This window comes from Natrix helvetica (assembly GCF_964273705.1).
Source record: "Natrix helvetica genome assembly, chromosome: 11".
Classification (NCBI taxonomy): domain Eukaryota; kingdom Metazoa; phylum Chordata; class Lepidosauria; order Squamata; family Natricidae; genus Natrix; species Natrix helvetica.
This window is the reverse complement of record NC_138562.1, coordinates 613,492-637,328: the sequence shown is the minus strand read 5'-3', so window position 1 is coordinate 637,328 and position 23,837 is coordinate 613,492. Positions and strand designations below refer to the sequence as shown.

Below are 23,837 nucleotides of genomic sequence, written 5' to 3'. Positions count from 1 at the left end.
CCTCTTTTCCATCTTGAGGGCCGGGAATCTAGTCAACGACCACCCTGGCTTTTTCTAGGACCCAAGTTGGTCCTCCAGGGTGGTCGGACAGCCAGGGAGAGGGAGGAGAACGTGCCGGCTGGAGTTGGAGGCTGGCGGTATGGGTCGGGAGCCCGAAGCGGCGAAGGCCCGAGCGGCGGAGGGACGGCGATGGCCCGAGTGGTGGAGGAATGGCGAAGGGAGCGGCAGCGGCGACCCGAGTGACCCGAGCGGCGACGGCACTCGACCCGGCGACCCGAGCGGCGACGGCGCTGGCGCTGGCGACGCCGAACGCCAAATTTCCGGCTGCTGTGAGTCATGAACCAGCGGGGATCCTGGCGAGGGCCGTATGAGGGCCGTGTGAGGGCTGAGCAAGGCCCGAGGCGCCGGAGGCCGACGGGAGGCCGGCAGGAGGATCGTAGGCCGGCCGGAGGGGCACTCGGGCCTGGAGCAGCGGCTGGGGGTCGCCGAGCATGGGGAGGACCACTTGTGGCGGAGGCAGGCCATGACGGGGACGAGGCGCTGGAGGTTTGCGCTGGAGGTTTGGCAGGAGGAGGGAGGCCTGTGGCACTGGGGACAGGGCAGGGACCAGGGGGTGCCCTGGTGACTGGCAGGAGGCCTAACGCCAGGTTTGGCAGAGGATTCATCAGCCTCCTGCCAGCTGCCTGCCTGGCTGTGTCCATCCGCTCCTCGCTGACTATTCACCAACTTTCTGCCTTGTTTACTATCTGGTTGTGTCCATCCGCTCCCAGCTGTCTGTGCGTGCCTGTTGGATCACCCCCCCCCATCTTTACCCCTGCTGTTTTACTGTCCATCTGCCTACTCTGCTCACTACCAACCACCAACTATGGGCTATCTGCCCCTTACCACCCACCACTGACTGCCTCCCAGTCCCCATCTATAGACCATCTGACCAGCTTACCATCTCTCCCATCTAGGATGTGGACTATTGCACTTGTTAACCTCTTTCGCATGGAACCCTGGCTTGCTAACTTATGCTAACATTGACAGCACCCAGTAACGAGCTTTGGCTGCAGTTATAAGTTCATCATATATCTGAGGTCAGACCTGCTCCTACTGCGGGAGTCCCCCCTCTCGCAGGTATGGCCCTCCGCCCTTTCAAGGGCCCACCTTGATGACGGATTCATTAATCCAGAGAGGTGGAGGAAGTGGAGACAGGGGGGTTTTAACTAGATGTTTTTAAACTGTTTTAGGGGGTTCCAGGGTGGGGGGGAGGGTTAACCAGGTCAGGAGTGGGATTTGTGCCAGGCGAACAGGTGTGGTCGGTAGGGGAGTGAGCGGAGTGGGGGAGGGGCGGGAGAATGATATTTCAGTAGAGGGCCTTTTCATTCCAACGGTCGTAGGGTGGGGTGGGTGCGAGGATAGACAAAAATCTTGTAGTCGGTTGGGAGACCGTGGCCGTTGGACACGCCCGGTCACTTGTACCAACCCCCGCACTCTAGGTGGCCAGGACCTACAGAGCCAGGGCCTGAGGCTGATGTTATGCAACGTGAGGTCCGTTGTCAATAAGGCCTCCCTCATTAATGATCTGATTTCGGAGGGGGAGCCGTACCTCGCAGGGATAACGGAGACCTGGTTGGGCCATGAGGGGGGTTTACCCCTCGCGGAAATGTGCCCACCGGGCTACCGTGCATTCCATCAGCCGCGGGCCCTGGGTAGGGGTGGTGGGGTAGCGGTGATTATACGGGAGGGTCTGGAACTGAGAGAGTTCACTGTGCCACAGATATCCGGGTGTGAGTCTCTTGGCGTGAAGTGGGGCCCAGGGAGACAGTTGGGCTTGCTGATTGTATACTTGGCTCCTCGCTATGCATCAGCGGCCCTGCCTGAGCTCCTCGAGCTGATCGCAGAGATAGAGGTTGAGACCCCCAAACTTTTGGTTATGGGGGATTTCAACCTGCCGTCGATGGGTGAAGCATCCAAGGTGGCTCGGGAGTTCATGGCTTCCATGACAGCCATGGACCTGACCCAAATAATTCAGGGCCCCACACACGAGGGAGGCCGCACGCTGGACCTTGTTTTTGTCTCTGGCCAGTGGACGAGTGATCTGGGAATTGGGGATTTAGTTATTACGACCCTGTCATGGTCAGATCACTCATCTCTCCGGCTTGACTTCCCTGGCGCTGCCCCCCACCGCGGGAAGGCGGAACCAGAACGTCCTAGATGGTTCCGCCCCAGGCGCCTGATGGAACCGGATAGGTTCCAGATGTCAGGCCTGTAATTCTGTTCCTTTTAGGATCTTTGGCCTGCCACATAATTAAAACATATATATATTATGCTGTTTCATTGGTATAGTAGTTGGGAGGGGGGAATAGAAAGGAGTAGGATTGTGGAATGTATTGTTATGAATTTCTTAGAAGCTCAAGGTCGTCTTTTGTCTCCGCACCTCGACACCTGGCCGGAAGAAGAGGGGTGTACATGCCAGCGTGGAAGATGAAGATTGGACCATGTGATGAATTATGGGGTGTGGGGAAAAATGATGAACTTTTAACTGGGTGAATTCACCGGATGTACATTAGAGTTGAAATTCACCAGCTTAATGCCAACATGCCTGTCTTATTAAATTGGAGTTTTAAGGACTACTTTGCCTTGGACAATGATTTAATTCTGCATGATATTTGGAACGCTGACATTATTTCAAGTCTCCCTTAAAAATTTTTTTCTTTCATCGGGGTACTGAATCCCAGCTCTGACCCAACCCTGGGCAGGACGAAATTTCAGTGAAGATGGAGGAAGGAAAGAATGCAGCAGAGAAAGCTAAGGATGATGGATCGCTTATTTTTGTCGAAACTATCTATGCACCTTCTAAAGAAATGGTTCAACAAGCAGAGGCGAAGCAAAGGGAGCTTCAGCAGGGCGCCTGGCGAAAGGAACCGAAACCAAGATATCCCTCACAGACGGAGTTTGATCTGCGGGAGGAAGGTTCGGGATTTATTGCTTCTCAGGAATGCCTGCTAGAAGGAGAGGGCCCCCCCAAGGGGGCTCTGACGGACGACTGGAGCATGGGGAGAAGAGCAAATGAATGGAGATCTCAGTCGCTCTCACGCAGCCAGTTTTTGATGGGCCTTCCGGACCAATTCCGACGCCTAAATGTGAGTGAACAAAAACCCCTGGGGTCCCCAGAACCACCCGGGTGGAGCCTAGCAAAGCCCACATTATCCTTTCCCAGCAGAGAAACTTACCAAAGCCCAAAATGTACTCTATGACGCCTAAAGAGATGATAGAATTGAGGAAGTACATCGACACCAATTTGAAAAGAGGGTTTATTGAACCAGCAAAATCAAAAGTAGCGGCCCCAGTGCTCTTCAGGGAAAAGAAAGATGGGGGGGTTCGCCTCTGTGTGGACTTACGAGCTTTGAATGCGGTATGCGAAAAGAATACCTATCCCCTCCCTCTCATGAAAGATATGTTGAACCACTTGGCTAAGGGCAAGATCTTCACCAAGCTGGATTTGAGAGAGGCGTATTACCGTATATGAATCCGGAAAGGGGATGAGTGGAAGACCGCTTTTAATACTCCCTTAGGCAGCTTCCAATATAAAGTCATGCCTTTCGGACTACAAGGAGCACCCGCAGTATTCATGCAGTACATAAATGAAGTGCTACACGACCACCTGTACCGCGGAGTACTCATTTATTTAGATGACATCTTGATCTTCTCTGAGACCACGGAAGAACATGTGAAACTGGTACGGCAAGTCCTGAAAAAACTTCTAGCTGCCAAACTTTATGCAAAATTGTCAAAGTGTGAATTCCACAAGACCTCGCTAGATTATCTGGGATATCGTATCTCCAATGAAGGAGTAGAAATGGACCCAGAAAAAGTGAAAGCGGTGTTAGATTGGAAACCTCCAAGCACTCGCAAACAATTACAAAGCTTCCTTGGATTTGCAAACTTTTATAGGCAGTTTATTCCAACCTTTGCTGAAATTGCCCTACCATTGACTGACCTATTAAGAACGGGGCCTTCTCCTACTAAACCAAAAGCAAACCAACCATTAAAATGGACAATCGACTGTCAAAAGGCTTTTGAGAAATTAAAACGGCTCTTTGCCCAAGAACCCATATTGCAACACCCCGATCCAGAGCGACCTTTCATAATCCAAACGGATGCCAGTGATGTCGCGATAGCCGCGGTGCTACTACAAAAGAATAAAGAAGGCCATCTCTTACCATGCGCTTATATCTCCAAGTAACTCACCACTACGGAAAGAAGGTGGCCCATTTGGGAGAAGGAGGCATTCGCGAACAGGTGGAGCATGCTCACCTGGAGGCATCTCCTGGAAGGGGGGGATATACCGTTCGAGGTATGGACTGATCATAAAAACCTCGAAACTCTCCTTGCCCATCGAAAGTTATCCCCCAAACAGGTCCGTTGGGCCCAATATTTCCAAAGGTTCAAATTTGAAATTAAACACATCCCCGCAGGGAAGAACTTGTTAGCAGATGCACTGTCGAGAAAACCCCAGTTTGACAGTAAGAAGGAAGAAATTTTCCACCCCATCATATCTCCTTCTCACCAAAAGGCAGCTCAAGTCACCAGTCGAAGCCAAGGTAAACTGAGAACCGAACTGAAAGCAGCCCTCCAGACAGACCCATGGTTCAACAACAACAAAGACATCCTAACGATTAATGATGGCGTAGCCTGGAAGGGATCCAAACTGTACGTCCCTGCAGAAATGAGATTGCAAGTGCTACAGCGGAGTCATGATGCGAAACTAGGAGGTCATTTCGGATTCCTGAAAACTCTCCACCTCGCTAGACGTCAATTTTGGTGGCCAACGATGAGGTCGGAGGTGGAAGATTATGTAAAAAGCTGTGCTACTTGTGCAACAATGAAAACCCGTCCGCGAAAGCCCCCTGGACTACTACAACAAGTGGCCAACCCTAGCCGACCATGGGAAGAGATAGCAATGGACTTCATTGTCGAACTTCCAGATAGCAGTGGTAATAAAGTAATCTGGACAGTTATTGATTTGTTTTCCAAGCAAGCACACTTTATCGCTTGTTCAAGCCTACCATCCGCAAAGAAATTAGCGAAAATGTTTGTGAAACACATTTATCGCCTACATGGAGTTCCAAAAAGGATCATTTCAGATCGTGGAGTTCAATTCACCGCCAAGTTCTGGAGAGAATTCCTAAAATCGATCGGGTCCACGCAGGGACTCAGCTCAGCATTTCATCCCAGCACAAATGGGGCAGCAGAGAGGGCCAATGCGATGGTGGAACAGTATATCCGGTGTTATGCGGACTATCAGCAAGACAATTGGTCGGACTTGCTACCTTTCGCTGAAGTAGCATATAATAATGCGGTTCACAGCAGTACCGGATTAACTCCTTTCCAGATTACCGGTGGCATGGAATTCGTTCCCATGCCTGAACTACCTAAGGAACCTCCCTCATCCATGTCCCTGAATGAATGGCTGGAGGCACTAAAGAAGGGATGGGAGAATACCAAAAAGGCGCTAACAGATGCGGCAGAAGCCTACAAGAAGCAAGCTGATAAACATCGTTCCCTACAACCCCCCTTTCGAGTGGGGGACAAAGTTTTTTTGTCTACTAAATACATAAGATTAAAGATGCCTAGTAAGAAATTAGGTCCAAAATTTCTAGGTCCTTTCCCAATAGAAAAGATAATTAACCCAGTTACAGTTCGACTCAGCCTACCCAGACTCTTAGGGAAAATTTACCCGGTATTCCATTGTAGCTTATTGAAGCCGGTAAGGGAGTATAGCACGAGACCATCCACCCAAACTCCACCTCCTCCCGTAGTGGTAGAAGGGGAAACACATTATGAAGTGAAAAAAATATTAGATTCCAGGCTGTATAGAGGTCGATTACAATATTTAGTGCATTGGAAGGGATACCCTTTGTCAGAAGCTACGTGGGTGAAAAGTTGGGATCTGAAAGCAGATAAATTAGTGAAGCAATTCCATGAGAAATTCCCTGATAAGCCAAAGGGTCCCCCTGGGGGAGGAAGAGGTGGTTAAAATTTGATGGTTAACATTTATGTTATTCTCTTTTCAGGAAACGTTTTTCTTTTGAAGAGAGGCCGCCTGTCAGGCCTGTAATTCTGTTCCTTTTAGGATCTTTGGCCTGCCACATAATTAAAACATATATATATTATGCTGTTTCATTGGTATAGTAGTTGGGAGGGGGGAATAGAAAGGAGTAGGATTGTGGAATATATTGTTATGAATTTCTTAGAAGCTCAAGGTCGTCTTTTGTCTCCGCACCTTGACACCTGGCCGGAAGAAGAGGGGTGTACATGCCAGCGTGGAAGATGAAGATTGGACCATGTGATGAATTATGGGGTGTGGGGAAAAATGATGAACTTTTAACTGGGTGAATTCACCGGATGTACATTAGAGTTGAAGTTCACCAGCTTAATGCCAACATGCCTGTCTTATTAAATTGGAGTTTTAAGGACTACTTTGCCTTGGACAATGATTTAATTCTGCATGATATTTGGAACGCTGACACCAGATGGAGCTTGGGCCACTTCCTGTAGCCCTGACCCGCTTCCGGATGGAGGACCTGGTGGCCGCATGGAATAGTGCGGCTGCCGGGGCCTTAGACCGGGTTGCGCCTTTGCGGCCTCTCCTGCGGCAACGAACCACCCTGGCCCCTTGGTTTACCGAGGAGCTAAGGGTGATGAAACGCCACAAGAGACGCCTAGAGAGCAGATGGAGATCTTCACGCTCCGAATCTGACCGAACACAGGTAAGAGCCTATTTACGGACCTACCTTGTGGCATTAAGAGTGGCCAAGCGTCGACACTGTGCCGCTCTTATTGCGTCCGCAGACAACCGCCCTGCTGCCCTGTTTCGGGTGATCCACTCCCTCCTGTCACAGAGGCCGCGGGAAGCCCCCTTGCAGGGCAGAGCAGAGGAATTTGGGGAATATCTGCAGGACAAAATCGCTCAAATCCGGAGTGAATGGGTCCCCCTCAGTGGGCTAGGGGGGACGTCGGAGGCGAGTCTTGAGGGACCACTCTGGGAGGAGTTTGACTCTGTTGCCGCCGATGATATGGACAGGTTGCGTGGGCGACTACAAGCCACTACATGTTTACTGGACCCGTGTCACTCCTGGCTTATACTGGCATCCTGGGAGGTCACACGAGGCTGGCTCCTGGGACTAGTGAACGCTTCATTGGGTGAGGGGTCCTTGCCGGCCGCCTTGAAAGAGGTGGTGGTGAGGCCCTTACTCAAGAAGCCTTCTCTGGACCCAGCCGAGTTAGCTAATTACCGTCCTGTCTCCAACCTTCCCTTTTTAGCGAAGGTTGTAGAGAGTGTAGTGGCACAACAGTTCCCACGTCACCTGGAGGAAATTGACTATCTAGACCCACGCCAGTCCGGTTTCCAGCCCGGTCACAGCACGGAGACGGCCTTGGTCGCGTTGGTGGATGATCTCTGGAGGGCCAGGGATAGGGGTTGTTCCTCCATCCTGGTCCTATTAGACCTCTCAGTGGCTTTTGATACCATCGACCATGGTATCCTATTGCGCCGTGTGGAGGGGCTGGGGGTGAGGGTCACCGTTTTGCGGTGGTTCCGCTCCTACCTCTCCGACCGGACGCAATGCGTGTTGGCAGGAGAGCAGAGGTCGACCCTGAGGCCGCTCACTTGTGGGGTGCCGCAGGGATCAGTCCTCTCGCCTCTCCTGTTCAACACATATATGAAGCCGCTGGGTGAGATCATTCGTGGTTTTGGGGTCGAATACCATCTGTACGCTGATGATACTCAGCTGTACATCTCCACCCTGAACCACCCCAACGAGGCCGTCGAAGTGATGTCCCGGTGCTTGGAAGCCATACAGGTCTGGATGGGAAGCAACAGACTCAAACTCAACCCCTCAAAGACGGAGTGGCTGTGGCTACCGGCGCCCGGTTCAACCAGTGAGCTCCATCGCTGGCCATTGGGGGCGAGCAACTGGCCCCCGTGGAGCGGGTGTGCAATTTGGGCATCCTCCTAGATGCCCGGCTGTCGATGGATGACCATGTGGCAGCCATGGCGAGGGGGGCGTTCCACCAGGTTCGCCTGGTGCACCAATTGCGTCCCCTATTGGACCGGGACGCCCTTCGCACAGTCACTCATGCGCTGGTGACGTCCCGTCTGGACTACTGCAGCACTCTCTACATGGGGCTCCCCTTGAGATGCACCTGAAGACTGCAGCTGGTCCAGAATGCGGCCGCGCGGGCAATCACGGGGAGTACTAGGTACTCCCATAGAACACCTCTCCTGTGCGAGCTGCACTGGCTACCTGTGGTTTTTCGGGTGCGTTTCAAGGTGTTGATCACCATCTTCAAAGCGCTCCATGGCACAGGACCTAGTTACCTGCGGGATCGCATCCTACCCCATACATCCCTGCGACCAATTCGCTCTCACAGGGAGGGACTCCTCCGGGTACTGTCCACTAAGCAATGCCAACGGGCGGTGCCCAGGAGTAGGGCCTTCTCTGCGATGGGCCCAGTCCTCTGGAATGACCTCCCCGCCGATATTAGAACCACCACTGATCTCCACTCCTTCCGCAAGAAACTCAAGACCCACCTGTTCCAATTAGCTGGCCTGGCCCAATTATAGTTGTATTCTTCAATCCTCCTGGCAGTTATTTTAAATTTTTGGGGTAGATTTTAATGTTGTTTTTAATTTCATTATCATTGTACAGACTTTTATGTAATTCGTTTTTACGGGATTTGGATGCCTCCTCTATGTATATGGTGTTTTAACTTTTGACTGTACACCGCCCCGCGTCCCTTCGGGGAGAGGGAGCGGTTTATAAATTGAATAAATAAATAATAAAAATAAATTGTTGGTATGCCTGCGCCATGTCCAATTTTGCGAATACTTTGCCGTGGCCTAAAGAATGTAATAGATGCTGTACAATAGGTACAGGGCAAGCGCTTTGTTGTAATGCTTTATTGATTGTGCATTTGTAGTCCACACAGATGTGGAGAGACCTGTCAGATTTGGCAGGTGTCACTATAGGGGTCTCCCAGGATGCATGATCAACCGGCTCTAGGATTCCCTGGCCTATGAGCTTGTCAATTTCCAGATCGATTTTGGGGCAGAGAGTGAAAGGTACTCTCCTGGGTTTTAGCCTTATGGGGGTATGTTGGGGTCCAAATTAAAAGAGATTGGAGTCCCCACATACTTACTCAGACCGGTGCTGAAGATATCATCAAACTCCTTAAAAATCACTTCAGCGCTCTTGTATTTCAAGGCATTGATACCGGTCACTTCTAGGCCCAGGGCTTCAAACCAGTCAAGCCCTAGGAGGCTCTGCAGGTCGCCGTTGACCACCGTCACTGGGAGCTGGCTGCTGTATTTAATGAATTGCACCTGGCAGGTGCCCTGGCCCCACGATGGGGACTTGGTTCCCCTGGTAATCACAGAGGCGGATGTCAGGGGCACGTAGATGCTGCTTCTTCAGGCTAGGGATAGCCCGCTTGAGTGTAGACCACGGCATGATGGTCAGTGGTGACCCTGTGTCAATCTCCTTCTCGCCTGGAGAGCCCTGGATGAGGACTGTGACCATCAGCTTTTTTTGGCCGCCTAGTGTGGACTTGGCCAATTGAGGTGTGGTAGGTGACTCTGGTGTCGCCCTCTGAGCACCGTGGTGGCTTCTGCCATGTCCCTTGGTTGGGCCTCTGCTGGCGGTTGGATCGGCTTCTTGGCTGCCAGGTCGTCGTGGGGTGCTCGCTTCTGCAAACTTTGGCGATGTGCCCCTTTCGCTCGCAGCGCTGGCAGATAGCGCCACGAAAACAGCAAGCCGATCAGGCATGGTCTCCTCCACAGCTAGCGCAAGGCAGCAAATGCTGTTGAATTTGCGCGCCGGCTTGGTGCGGCTACTGCGCATGCAGCAGCTGTCATTTTCTTCGCCTTCTTCGCTCTCAGCCTCTGCAGCCTCGCGATGAACGCATGTGTTCTTTCACACGTCTTGTGGAGTGCTTTGGCGCTGCAGGGTTTCTGTTGATTTGACGGCTGACTCTGATGCCCTAGCTTCGTCCAAGACAATTTGTAGAGTGAGGTTAGATTTGGCGAGTAACCTCCTCTGTAAATTAATGTCTTGCACACCGCATATGATGCGGTCAAGAATAAGCCCATCAAGGTCTCAGAACTTGCAGTATGCTGCGGCCTTTTGTAGCACCGCAACATACTTGTTGATTGATTCACCTTCCTTCTGGTTGCGAATATTAAATTCATGCCGGCGGATGTGCTTAGACGGCTTGGGAGCGTAGTGAGTCCTCAGCGTCTGCTGTAGCATGGACCAAGCGACCGATTGTAGCGGCGTTGGTTCTGACAGGTCTTTGGCAGTTTCGAACACTTCCCGTCCACAGTAACCGAGGAACATGTTCTTCTTGCGGCCTTCAGAAAGGCCCATGAGGTTGTTGGCTTCGAGGAAGCAGTTGAACCTCAGCATATACGAGTCCCAATGCTTAGTGACTGGGTCATATGGAGTTGGTGGGGCATGCATGGCCATTTTGTGTTCTGAGGGCATTTTGAGTTTGCCGCTCAAAAATGGTTGGTCGAAGCTGTGCTGAGCTCCAGGCTGGATTTACTTGCTGGATTGCTCCACTCTTTTTGGTTCGCCTAGTTGCCTTCCAATCCCATCCTCATCGCCAGTGTTAGATCGGGTAATGGAAAGGCAAACACAGGCTAACGGTAACAACAGCTCTTTATTAACTCAGTAGCAACTATGTACAATCCAGTGAAAGTTGAGTCTGGCAGCAGCCCTTTTATAGGGAGCTGTCAGACCCTTCGACCAGTGAGATTAAACCTCTGTTCCCGCCGGAACAGAGGACCTTGGTGGAAACCATCATAACTGAGGCTAGTATCTAACAACAAGCAATTCTCTTTGTCTAGAGAGTTAATTCAGCTACATTTCTACTATTGTTTTCCTGGTTTGTCTCTTAATATTAAATTTTGCTGGTGAACTAGGACGGCAATATCTTTGGTCAGCTGCACAATGAGGCTGAGAGCCAGGAAAATGCTTAATTAGCTATCTTTTCTCCAGAGATATTTTTACAGGTCTGGTGGCAGCAAAGAGGGTTGTGATTTTGGGGTAGTTTTCCAAGCCAATGTCCTCCACATATGTTGGACTTTATCCCTCATAATGCCCAGGCAAGGAATCATAGGTGTCCAAGCCAAACACACTTCAAGGATTTGAGTATAGAAAGGATAGTTTAGAAGTAGGAAGAGAGATGAAAATTTAAAGGCTGTTCTGCCAGGTTTAGCTTTGGGAGAAGTGTGAATTTTATTTGTTTGTACAGGCATCTGCAGAAGGTCAAGAGAGGCACAGCACAGCATCATATTTGACCTGAAAAAAATAGATGATCATTAGAGGGCATCAGAGACATTTTTCCTCCATCATTTTGCTGCCCTCTGGTGGTTGTTTGCAGGCCTACTTTGCTCCAAACCCTCTTTGTGATGGATAAATTAACTTCTTTAAATAACTTCTTTATTAGAGACAATAGATTTTACAGAATTTTGCATACCAGGAAAAAAAATCACATGATTTGTGGATTGATGATTAGAAAAAACTTTAAATAGAAAAAAGTGAACTTTCTTTTGTAATCATAGAGCTTCTACGGTTATTCTACTTTCCTGTCCAATCAGCTGCAGAAATTGGAAAGACAAATGCTTTGGATCGCAGATGGAATATCAAATGAAGAATAGTGGAATGAGGAATTTGCTTGCTAGCTAATGTAGCACAACCAACATGGGTTCTTTTTTTCTTTTTGTGAATGGAGCCTCTTTGCTTGCACAAAAGTTCAAGATGGAGGAGAGGGTCAAAAAATGCGTCTTGGAATTTGCAGAAGTCCTTTCAGGAGCACCAGCGAAACCTTTTCCTTCTGACCCCCAAACTTCCATCTCCCGACTGAGGGCTTTTTTCTAAGGAATGTAATTCAGTCTCCTCCCCCACCAGGCGGGAGAGCGCCTAGTCCCGTGATGGTTGGCCCAGGGAACTGGGGGAATTGAAGTGCTGTAACTTTCTTCGGACGGATCCGATTGAGATCTCAGCGGAACTCAAATGCGTCGGAAGCGGGAGCGGGAGGGACGGAAAAGCTGAAACTCCCGTCGGCGCTTTAGCCATGGCAACGGGAACGGCCGCGCTCGACTTGGATTCGAATCCGGGCATTTTTATTTAGAGTGAAATCCTCCTGGAAGGGGAAAAACGGACGTACCGTAGCACCCCCGTCTCTGTGAATGGACGACGCAACGACCTCTTCATTTCCCTCATTTTGGAAAAAGTATTAGTTTGGAGGCGGTGGAAGGTGGGTGGGAGCTCGTTCTTTTCGGTCTTCTTGACTCACCTGGCAGGGTTGTTGTATAACTATGAACCATTGCTGCTGTGCGAGCTTGCGCAGAATAGCAGGCGGTAAAACAAGCTAGTATTTGAACAAGAGAAGTGCCCACAGGTTCCCCTGTTGCTTAACAACACAACAGCCCTGCAAGGTAGGCTGCTGGCTTTTCTCTCCGCCTTTGCAAGAGAGGTCAGTAGGATAACGTCTCTGGGAAATTATTTGCTCTGCATTTGCTAGATTTGCAGGCCACCATTTCCCCAGGGACCCGAATGGGTCTTTCTCAGCCTTTCAACAGCCCTGTGAGGTAGGCCAGGCTGAGTGATAATTCTCCAAAAGGCTCCCCATGAGGTTCCATGGCTGAGAGTGGATTTGAACTAGGAACTCTTGTACCAGGATACCTCCCCGACATTTTCTATGAAAGTAAACTGATTTTAGGGAAGCTTACTCTAAGGGAAATGGGCATCAGATCATAATCTTAGCTGGGTGGGACATTTCCATGGTACTTATTCGTAGCTTAATGCATTTCCTTTTCTGCAACATCTCCCTGTCATGTAGCCTGTTGTTGGTTTATTTAATGTGGCATGAAAAATGAGTACATGTAGTCCTTGACTTATGGCCAAAATTGAGCCCAGTTGCTAAGCAAGACAGTTGTTAGGTGAGTTTTGCCCCATTTTATGACTTTTCTTGCCACGGTTGTTAAATGAATCAAGTTAGTAATATGGTTGTTAAGGGAATCTGGCTTCCCCATTGACTTTGCTTATCAGAAGGTCATAAAAAGTGATCACATGACCCTGGGATACTGTAAGTGTCACAAATATGAACCAGTTGCCAAGCATCTGGATTTTGATTATGTGATCATGGGGAGGCTGCAACAGTGGTGTGAAAAACAGTCATAAGTCACTTTTTTGGTGCCATTCGCTTTGAACGGTCACTAAACAAATTGTTGTAAGTTGAGGACTACCTGAAATTTATATTCCTGAAACTCCTTGCTGTCTGGGGAATTCTGGGAATTGAAATCCACCTATCTGAAAGTTGCCAAGTTTGAGAAATATTGTTTTTCACTAAATCAGTGCCATACTTTGGATTCTAAGGGGAAAAGGTGTTTAGAAGTATTTGTGTTGGAGTTCTTGGCTATTCTTTAAACCAGATTTATATTTTCCTGGGCGTGTGATTCCTCATTTGATTCCAGGGGGAAAATGTGGTGTGTCCAAAATATATGTACTGTTGGTTTTGAGGCTGGCTATAGTTTGGGGAAACTTAATATGTGTTTTACTACGTAAGCCTTTTAAAGCTTTAAAGTTATGCTCTATTAATTTTGACTATATGAGAATAATTTGTAAGTTGCCTAGAGCCAGTAAGTGAAAAGTTAATAACATTCACATTACTTCTTTTCAGAGGACCCTTTTGCTGCTAAAATGAAGCTGCTGGTACATAAGCAGACAGCAACAATCCAATGCCAATAGGTAATCCTCCATTTAACAACCATTTGTTTAGTGACTGCTTGAAGCTATAAATGCCCTGGAAAAAAAAAGATTTATTACCAGTCCTCACAATTACAACTGTGGCAGCATCTTCATGGTCATGTGATCAAAATTCAGGTCCTTGGCAAAGGCCAGTACTTGTGACAGTTGCTGCAAAGTCCCCAGGCCCTGATTAGTTTTTGTGACCTTCTAAGCAAGAAAAAGTCAATAGGGGAACAACCACATGAGTCACTTAACAACTGCAGTGAATCATTTACTGATGGCAAAAGGGTCATAAAAGTGAGTGTGACTCACTTAACAACCATTTTCCTTAGCAATGGAAATTTTGGTCCCACTTGTGGTTATAAGTTGAAGACTCTAGTTTTGTTTTGCTATGAAAATAAACCTACAGTCCTCAAATTAAGACTACAATTGAGCCCAAAATTTCTATTGCTAAACGAGACAATTGTTAAGGGAACTTTGCCGCATTTTACATTTTACAATATTTCTTGTCACAGAAGTGAAATTTATCACTGCTGTTGTTAAGTGAATTTGGCTTCCCCATTGAATTTGCTTCTCAGGTTCCAAAAGTGGATCACATGACATTGCAACCATCATAAAAATGAACCAATTATCAAGCTTCTGAATTTTGATCACGTGGCCATGATCAACAGTTGTAAGTGTGAAAAAGGTCATAAGTCACTTTTTTCAGTGCCATTGTAACTTTAAACAGTCACTAAATGAACAGTTGTAAATCGAGGACTATCTGTATTGTGGGCTTCAAATATTTCAGCAATTGCTCAGTTGCTGGGTGGGTGTGGCTGTGGTGGGCGTGGCCTAGTCAGCCTCCTGCACCATGGCCAGGGCGGGGGGGGGGGGGGGCATTTTTGCCTGTCAAAAGCTGGCTGGGAAGATCTCAAAGGGCGATTACATGACCAGGATACTGCAATTATTGTAAATATATGCCAGGTGCCCAAATCTTAATCATGTGACCATGGGGATGCTGCAATATATGTGCAAGGAGCAGTTGTAAGTCACTTTATTCAGTGGTGGTGTAACTTTGAATGGTTGCTAAACAAATGGTCATAAATTGCGGATTACCTACTCAAGAGCTGGATCTGTAGTCTGTTCTGCAAAACTCGAAATCCAAACTTATAATATAAAGCACAAATTTAGCTCTTATTTTGAGGTAAACACAGTTAGAATCAAAGCTTCATTCTGCAATCATATGTACTTGTCTACCAAAGCTGCTGAAATTTCCTTCAGCATTGGGGCTTAGGAAATTTTGTTTGCAAGTGAACCTCTAGGTCAGGGGTGTCAAACTCAAGGCCCACATCCGCCCTGCGGGGTGCTTTGATCTGGCCTGCAGGCCCACCCTGGAAAGATGAAGGACTGGCCCTCAGTGCCTCTGCCAGTGAAAATAGAGCTGGGGAGAGCTGCATCCGTTTTCACTGGCAGATGGTTTCAGGAGGCCGTCACAACTGGAAAGGGAGCTCGTGAAGGCCCCATGTGGCCCTCCCAAGTTCCGTTTTCGCTGGCAGAGAGTTGCAGGAGGCCATCTCAGCCAGAAGCAGAGCTCTAGCAGAGTGCTCAGACTACCACTGGCACCCCAGACATGAGTCATGCCGAGCTGGCCATGCCCCCCGGCCCAAGATCAAACACAATCCTGATGCGGCCCTCAATGAAATCGAGTTTGACACCCCTGCTCTAGGTGCTGCAGCATTATTTTAATGTTTTTGCAAGAGAGAGAGGACGGAGAAATTTTGGAACAATTCCATTTTAGCATTATATGCAAGCCCTAAACTGATTAGTCTTAATTGTGCACACTTGAAAAATAAAATTATCGTTCTGAGTTGGCTTCTTTCCATTTGTTTGTGGTTGATGTAACCACAAAGAAGTGAGAAGTAAGTCATCTTCACAATAATAATATATTGAATAACCATGAGGCCTTCTCAGAACCTATCTATCTATCTATCTATCTATCTATCTATCTATCTATCTATCTATCTATCTATCATCTATCTCTCTCTCAAAGCGAAATGCCACTCATGCAGCATCACAAAATCTCCAGAGCCGCATAGCCTACAAACTTAAAATTTGGCACATATGTTCCTCTTGATTTTTAGATGCTTACTAAGAAAGGATTTTTCAAAATGACCATCAGATCACTAGTATTTCTTATATTATTATTAACACGCTCTGATGCTAAGGAGTTAGATGTTATACTCTCCCTCCCTACTTGAAAAGAACTCTGTTGCAACTGCCACTTGGGCAGTGCCAGCGCGTGACTCATCCGGTGTCAGGTGTGCAGTTATATTCCTTTTAGGATCTTTGGCCTGCCACACACTCTATGCTGTTTCATTAGTGTAGTAATTGGGAGTGGGGAATAGTAAGGAGTAGAATTGTAGAATGTGTTGTCATTCCTTTCTAGAAATCAAGGTCATTCTTTGTCTCTGCACCTCTGCATCTGACCGTAACTAGATGGGTGGAAATGCCAGCGTGGCAGAGGAAGATTGGACCATGTGATGAACTTGTGAGTGTGGGGGCAAGGTTTTGAACTTTAAACTGGGTGGTAACCCAGGAAGCTTTCAGATTCGGGATTGCCACAGATGTACCAACATGTCTCTCTCATTAATTGTCAGTTTTAGGATAGTTCTGCCTTGGATTCTGATTTATTTCTGGATGATATTTGGAACCCTGACATCTGGCCTGCAGGCTGGGAGTTTGGAGAGGAGCCAGAGGGAGAGAAGGGGATAGGAGAGGCCTCTGTGGGGCAGTCCTGAGGAGAGAAGGGGAGAGAAGAGGCTGATCATAACTACTCATTAATTTTCAAGCTGTAAGTGTCGATTTATCGAGCCCAATCACATACTTTCGTAGCGGAGCACGATTATTCAGCTAGTACAAAATATAGGTACCGTAGTCTTCAACTTGTGATACAGCTGAGCACAAAATTTCCATTGTTAAACAAGAAAGTTGTTTAGTGAGTTTTGCCCCATGATATAACTGTTTTTGTTATAGTTGTTAAGTGAATCACTGCAATTGTTATGTTAATCATATGAAGGAATCTGGCTTCCTTCATTGACTGTTTTGTTGGAAGCCAGCTGGGAAAGTTACAAATGGTGATCACGTGACCCCAGGACAGTGAAACCATTATAAATATATGCCAGTTGCCTATGCCTGAATTAGAGTGGGAGTGGGAATAGAATGGAATAGAATAGAACAGAACAGAACAGAACAGAACAGAATAGAATAGAATTCTTCATTGGCCAAGTGTGATCGTACACACAAGAAATTTGTCTCAATTGTGGTGCATAAGCTCACTGTACACACATACAACAATAAAGTGACAGGGCATAGATCATAATCATACTTACAATCAATAATCATAAGATATAAACAACAATTGATAAATCATAAGAAACCAATGAAGAGAATAGGTAAGATGAGGAGTGAGACAGTGCTGTGGGAATGAGATGTTCAGCAGAGGGAGGGCATGGGGAAAGAAACCCATATTTAGAGGCTGTTTTGGCCCTATAGCCGCGTCCTGAGGGGAGAAATTGATGTCCAGGATGTGAGGGGTCTGTACATATTTTCCAGCCCTATTTCTGGTTCGTGCAATATACAGATCTTCAATGGAAGGCAGGCTGGTTGCAATCCATTTTATTTTTTTGCAGTTCTAACTATCCGCTGAAGTCTGAGTCTCTCTTATTTGGTTGCTGTGCCAAACCAGGCAGTTATGATCCCAGAACCATGGGGATGCTGCAACAGTCTAAATGTGAAAACTGGTCCTAAGTCATTTTTTCCTGTGCTGTTGTAACTTTGAACGGTCACTAAACAAATGGCTGTAAGTTGAGGACTATCTGTACAAGACCATAATAAGGCTGTAGAGTTCTGGGAGTTGGTCCACGCATCTGAAAGTTGTCACGGTTGAAAAGCAATGGATTAGATTCCCCCTGCAAATGCCCCCTTGCCTGAAGCCTCCATCATCAACCCTTGTAGATCCGGAGTCCAATCTTGGCAACGGCCCAGATTCTTGGCAGCATTTTAAGAAGTCGTTTGTCATTGCCTTTGCCTTCTTCCTAGGGCTGAGAAAGAGGGACTGGTCTAAAATCAATCAGCTGGTGTTTGTCCCTAAGTCAGAGCTGGAAATTAAGTTTGCTGCTTCTAGTTTAGCACCTTAAGATATGCAGGCTCTTTGGAGTGGCATAAAAGCCTTGTAAAATGAATAAATAATAAATGAAATTTTGAAGGGCTATTCTGCAGAGGAAATTCTACTTTATGATACAGATCATTGTAACTGATTTATTTCCTTAAACAGGTTCACCACTTTGTATCACTGTGATTTTAGGTATGCCTTGCAAGAATTAAAAGAATTCAAAATAAAGTGACAGAGAGCACAGTCTGCCTTTTCGAAAACAAAAGCCCCTGCTTGTAACTCTGCTGTTTGAGCCTGGGAATTGAACAAATTTGAATTTCAGTGTATCTGTATATTGCAGTTATCTGGGGTGGTTCCACAGTATGGAATCTCCTCCATTCTTTCTTTTTTCCTTAATATTCTTAAGTCCCAAACTGGAAGGCATGGGCATGTGCGCCAGTGGGGGTTCCGGATCCTGGTGCAACCGGTACGGTGCAACGGGGCTGGGTGTCCACCATATGCATGTGCGCAGTGTGCGCATGTGTACTTACCGCCCGTGACGGCTCCACGACGCTCCAGCTGCTCAGTGGAACGTTGCGCAGGCGCCGTACGCTCGCTGCGCAGAAGCCCCGATCAGCCCAAATACAGGTAAGGGCAGTGGACCCTCCAGAGCACCATACTGGAACGGTACCTGGTGCTCCCATCAGGCCACGCTACGCCCGTACCAAGGTGTACCGGTCGTATCCCACCACTCACGTGCGTGTGTCGGAGCACCAAAAACCTGAAGATCAGCTGTCTGGCGTGCCTGTTTTTTGGCCATTTTGGGGGCTGTTTTCAGGCTGGTTTTCAGGCCCAAAACAGCCTGAAAATGACCCTGAAAATGTCCTGGGGTTTTTGGCCATTTTCAAGCTGTTTCCTGGTGCTCCGGTGCCTGCAAAGACCAGCTGGAAACCAGAAGAGCACCTGGAGATGGTGTATGTGCCCCCAGAGAGGGCCCTGACACCTGTGCCATAGGTTCCCTATCACGGGCTTAGACCACCTTGACTCTATTATGGTGCAATCGTATTATCAGGATTTCAGTTAAATGGTTCCTAACTTACATACATTGGTCTAAATAAATGCTGCATGTCTCACATGTAATTTCATCACAGGCATTATTATTATTCACAACCATGCAGTTCCACCTCCCTGAGATTTAAAAGCATAATATATTTTTAACAGTAGCTACATTTTAAACAATCTCTGAAATGTAACTATGAGTCCCTTCTTCCATAAACTGTTAACATTTAAAACTGTTTGCTTGTCTGGTAGTCTGCAAAACGCCTGGAGACGATACAGTAGTCCACAGTTGTCCAGCATGTCCTTCCCCTAAGTCAAGAGTGGGAAACCATTTTAAGACTCGTGGACTTCAAATCCCAGAAATCCTGGCATGGGAGTTAAAATTCACAAGCCATGAAATGGCCATGGTTCCCCACACCTGCCCTAAATGTGCCCCTTAGATTGCAGTTCAGTGTTGATTTATGTTCACTTGTGTCCAATACTTGGAGATTGCCTAGAAAAGTCCCCGCAGTTTTCTTGAGAAGGTTTTTCTCATGTGCTTTGCCATTGCCTGAAATGAAATGGCTGCCCAAGGTGACCCAGCTTCATCCCTAAGGCAGAACTATAGCTTGCATTCTCCTGGTTTCTAGCTCAGTGCCTTGTCTATTACACCAAATTGGTTGTCTGTCTGTGTGTGTGAGAGAGAGAGAGAGAGAGATTCTTCTGCCTGGACAAGTCCCTGCCATTTTCTTGGCAACGATTTCAGATGTAGTTTGCCATTGGCTTCTTTCTGGGACTGAGAGAAAGTGACTGGCACAAGGTCACCCAGTTGGCTTCATGTCTAAGGCAAGACAATTATAGCAATGCAGTTTTGGTTCTTAAGGTCTCACATAAATTGTCACAAAATCCCCCAACTTTTTTTATTTTTTGCTTTGCAGACTGAAATGGTAGGCATTTGGAATTTAACTGCATAATTTAATAAATAGAATAGAAACTGTTGATTTAGTCATTTTACCATGTCAAAAGGTAACTTAAAGATAACAAAGATTATATTACTGTCCCCCTCCTGCGTTGGATGTTAGTTTTAAATTTTGGCATTGTGATATTCCGGTGGCTGGTTTTTAGAAAACTTGCTCCAAAGGTATTCTCATCTTGGGAACAGATAGCGGACAGGTTGGTTGTTATTTTAATCTCATGCTTCTATGTTTATAATTAATTTTGCCCTGGTTATTTTTAGTTAAAGGGTGTCATGACCAGCTGGGGAGACGAGTCGGGGACATCTGTTGCGGAGCAGATGGGGCCAAACTGAAACTGCAGCATGTCTCTTCCCAACAACTCAGAGGATACATTTACCTCCATGACTGAAGAAGAGAGGCAGTACGAGGATGACTCCTTTGAATCTTACGACTCAGCAGATGAGTGGAAAGAGCCAACGGCCTCTGACCTGATGGAGAACACTTGGCAATCCTCATGTCAAAAGGATGGAGGTTGGTTAGGATCCACAAGGATTTGGTTCAGTTCCTTCTGCAGGCTTACAAGTGGTGAGGGAGGGAGACTTAGGTCAGCAAAAATAGGAAAAAAAGCACAAGGGGAGAAAAAGGCAAAAGAGAAACTTGCCAATTTTGTGTTGAACAACAAGTTATTTTAATTTTTTTTTTGCTAACTCAGAAAACTTAGAAATATTACAGAAATAGTAATTATATTTAAGTTATTATTAATAATAAAATATTAAGATTTTTTAAATAAATTAAATGAATTATACAATTTAAAATAAAAATAATTAAAAATTAAACAATATTACAGAAATAAAGAAATATATGCCATGCAAAAGAAGGAAATGTCTGTGTGTAGCATTTAGCACAATGGGGGCAGTCAATTTGTAGAGCATCAGTGAGATCTGTTAGCTCTGTAAAAGCAGCAAGATACTGGATGCCCAAAATTCATAAGGGCTGATCATTTTTAATGTTTTATGTTTTTAACTGCTTTAATTGTATAATTAGTGACAGCCATGGACAAAAGAAACTCTATCTTTGGCCTATGATGACATTAATCAAGGAGAAAATCCCAGATGGTAGGAAACCATAAGAGGAGAAAATGACAACCCTTCCACTCTTATAAGATTCTGTGCTTAGTGCACCCTTTAACCAGGACTTGTCAGGCCTGAGCCCCAAAAACGACACAGTGAGATCCACTTAAGTGTGCTTCTTCATTTGCTTACATCCATTAGACAGAATCTTGTCCGACTAAAGCTACAAGCTTCTAATGTAACATATACACCATGATGGCGAACCTATGACATGCATGCCAGAAGTGGAATGCAGAGCTACCTCTCCGGGCACTCCAGCTGTTACCTGTTGCTCTTCCGGGTTCTGGCATGGCAACCAGCTGGTCTTTGCACATGCAGGAGTGCTGGAAACCGGAAGAGCAGCTTGCTGGCGTGCTCCCTAAGCTTCCGGTTTCTGGTGGACGCATGCGCATTGGCCAGATGGTCTTTGTGCCAGAAACCAGAAGACCCAGTGACTGGTGTGCATGCACATGCCAGAAACCGGAAGCTCAGCCTCCCAGCACGCACATGCATGTTGGGGAACTGCTCTTCCGGTTTCCAGTGCTCCCACTCGTGCGTGCCGAGGAGCTCTTCTTCCAGTTTCTAGTGCTTTCCCCCTCCCACCCCCCCCCCGGCACGCTACCATTTTGGCAATCAGTGCTGAAAAGGTTTGCCAACACTGTTCTAGGGTGTGGCTACCCTGAATCTCTTCCTCCTTCCCCTTCCAGGTCTGGACCATGCAGTCTTTTGTCTTGGGTCTCATTCTGGAATGTGCTGCCTCCTCCCTGGGAAACTGCTGGGCTGCTACTGTTGACATTCCCAATTCTTCTCCTTCAGTTGCAGACTCCCATCATAGCACTTTAATAACTACTTGATTAAGAAAAACCAGAAGGTTTTACACAATTTTGTTTCTACATATACAGTACATACATACACACTTATCATATTCTAAGATTTCCTCCAAAAAATCTTTGAAGGTTAAAGTTACCGAGAACTGCACCTGGACATAAGGAAGACTATATGTTTTTAACAGTGCTAGCCCATGCTCGTGAATTAAACAGCTTCACATGTCTTTTATGGGTGTCTGAGGAGTTTAGATTATACATCATACATGAGTTCCGCATGTATGAATCGATTTGTCATTTGGTTGACCACTGTGTTTTTTCCTCCTCCCTCCCTGTTAGAATTGTTAGATTATGCGTTTGTTGTAGGAGAGTCCTTAACTAGGAAATGGATCAATCTTCTGAAAGTCAACAGAAGAACTATCACTGAGAGAGCCAAACCTTCCATAGAACCAGATACTGGTAAGTCAATTTTCAGGTCTGAAACTTCTTAACCTTAACCATGGTAATGGCGATACCTATTGAGTGCCATTAGACACAGTGTGGTGATACTATAATGTCAGATTTTGGGGCATTCTCCCATTTTTCATGTTTTTTTCAAACATATACGCCTTTCAAAGCTAAATGCAATTAGAATACTTTAGAATAGACTTGGAAGGGACATTGGAGGTCTTCTAGTCCAGCCCTCTGATCAAGCAGAACCTACACCATTTCAGACAAGTGACTGTCTAGTCTCTTCTTAAAAACCTCCGTTGATGAAGCATCCATGATTTCTGATTGGGACTGTTGGGACATTTCTCCTTAATTCCAGGTTGCTTCTCTCTTTGATTAGTTTTCAACCTTTGTTTCTTGTCCTGCCCTCTGGTGCTTTGGAGATTATATTTTTAAAATATAATTTTTTATTTTTGAATAAACACAAACAGACAAAACACAACAAACGCCACAAAAATATCTTCCATTACAAATTGTAATAATTGTGTCAATTGGTTACGAAGAGCTTTCGTGCATCCCTTCCATAGTCCTCACCTACAATTCATATCAAGTTATATATTTTAAATCAAGTATATTTATATATATTACTATCATCATACCTCAATCTTCATATGACTATAATTGTTTTGCGTCCCTTTATAGAAAATATTCCAAAATTTAAAGCAAAACCACATAATGGCATTCCGTTATCTATTTTCAATATCATCCAGCAACATCTTTATAACACTTTCTAAATAAAAATTAATTATGTTTAATAACAAAGTTTCTAAACCTCCTTTCTTAATCACTGTTTACAATTTATATCCAATTTCCCTTTTATCATGTCAATACAAATATTACATTATCATCATTATCAATCATTTATTTAACATTATCCATCATCATTTCATATATATTTTTTGGTCTTAGTTTAACTAAATTTAACTTACTCTTTTTAAAAAAATATTATAAGCTTTCAAACATAACAGAGTTTCTAAACTTCCTTTCATGATCACCATTTAGAATTTATACCAAATTTCCTCTTATCAAACCAATACATATGTGTACATTGTTATCATTATCAATTTATCTATTTATCTAACTATATCCATATCACTTCATTTTTAACATAATGCTCTAATTTTAACTAAATTTGATTAATATTTTGTTACTAGTTTTCATATCTCAACCTGTGTCTTTCCAGTAATAGTGCAGTCTTATGTCTTTTGCCATTTGTGAAATTAATCTTCTGATTATTTCCTTAATCAAATTTGTGTGCACTTCTCTTCGCAACTTGTTGCTTTTTACATATCTTGTAAAATCTTGAGATCCTCCGTCAGCTTCTTTAATCAGCTTATCTTTGGTTATCAGTAGTGCTTTTGACAAAGTTTCTCTCCTTGAATCCATCAATCCTTCTCTTTTTTTCTTCTTCTATACCTTGAAACCTGGGGTAAAGCTCCTTTTTATCTATCTTCCCTTTCCATGTTCCACTCTTTCCATCTCCAACC

The 23,837-nt window shown here is 46.0% G+C and overlaps 1 protein-coding gene across 3 annotated transcripts in view; it reads left to right on the top strand.

Annotated features, from left to right (window-relative positions):
• The first annotated feature begins 12,174 nt into the window (after positions 1-12,174).
• LOC309397695 (uncharacterized protein C8orf48) overlaps positions 12,175-23,837 on the top strand; it is a 31,919-nt gene continuing 20,256 nt past the window's right edge. For all 3 annotated transcript variants that reach the window (XM_081963948.1, XM_081963947.1, XM_081963946.1), the window contains exons 1-3: positions 12,175-12,309; positions 20,210-20,459; positions 22,201-22,320. In XM_081963948.1, the coding sequence (XP_081820074.1) occupies positions 20,291-20,459; positions 22,201-22,320 (289 nt within the window). In that variant the 5' untranslated portion in view covers positions 12,175-12,309; positions 20,210-20,290. The remainder of the gene's footprint in view (positions 12,310-20,209; positions 20,460-22,200; positions 22,321-23,837) is intronic.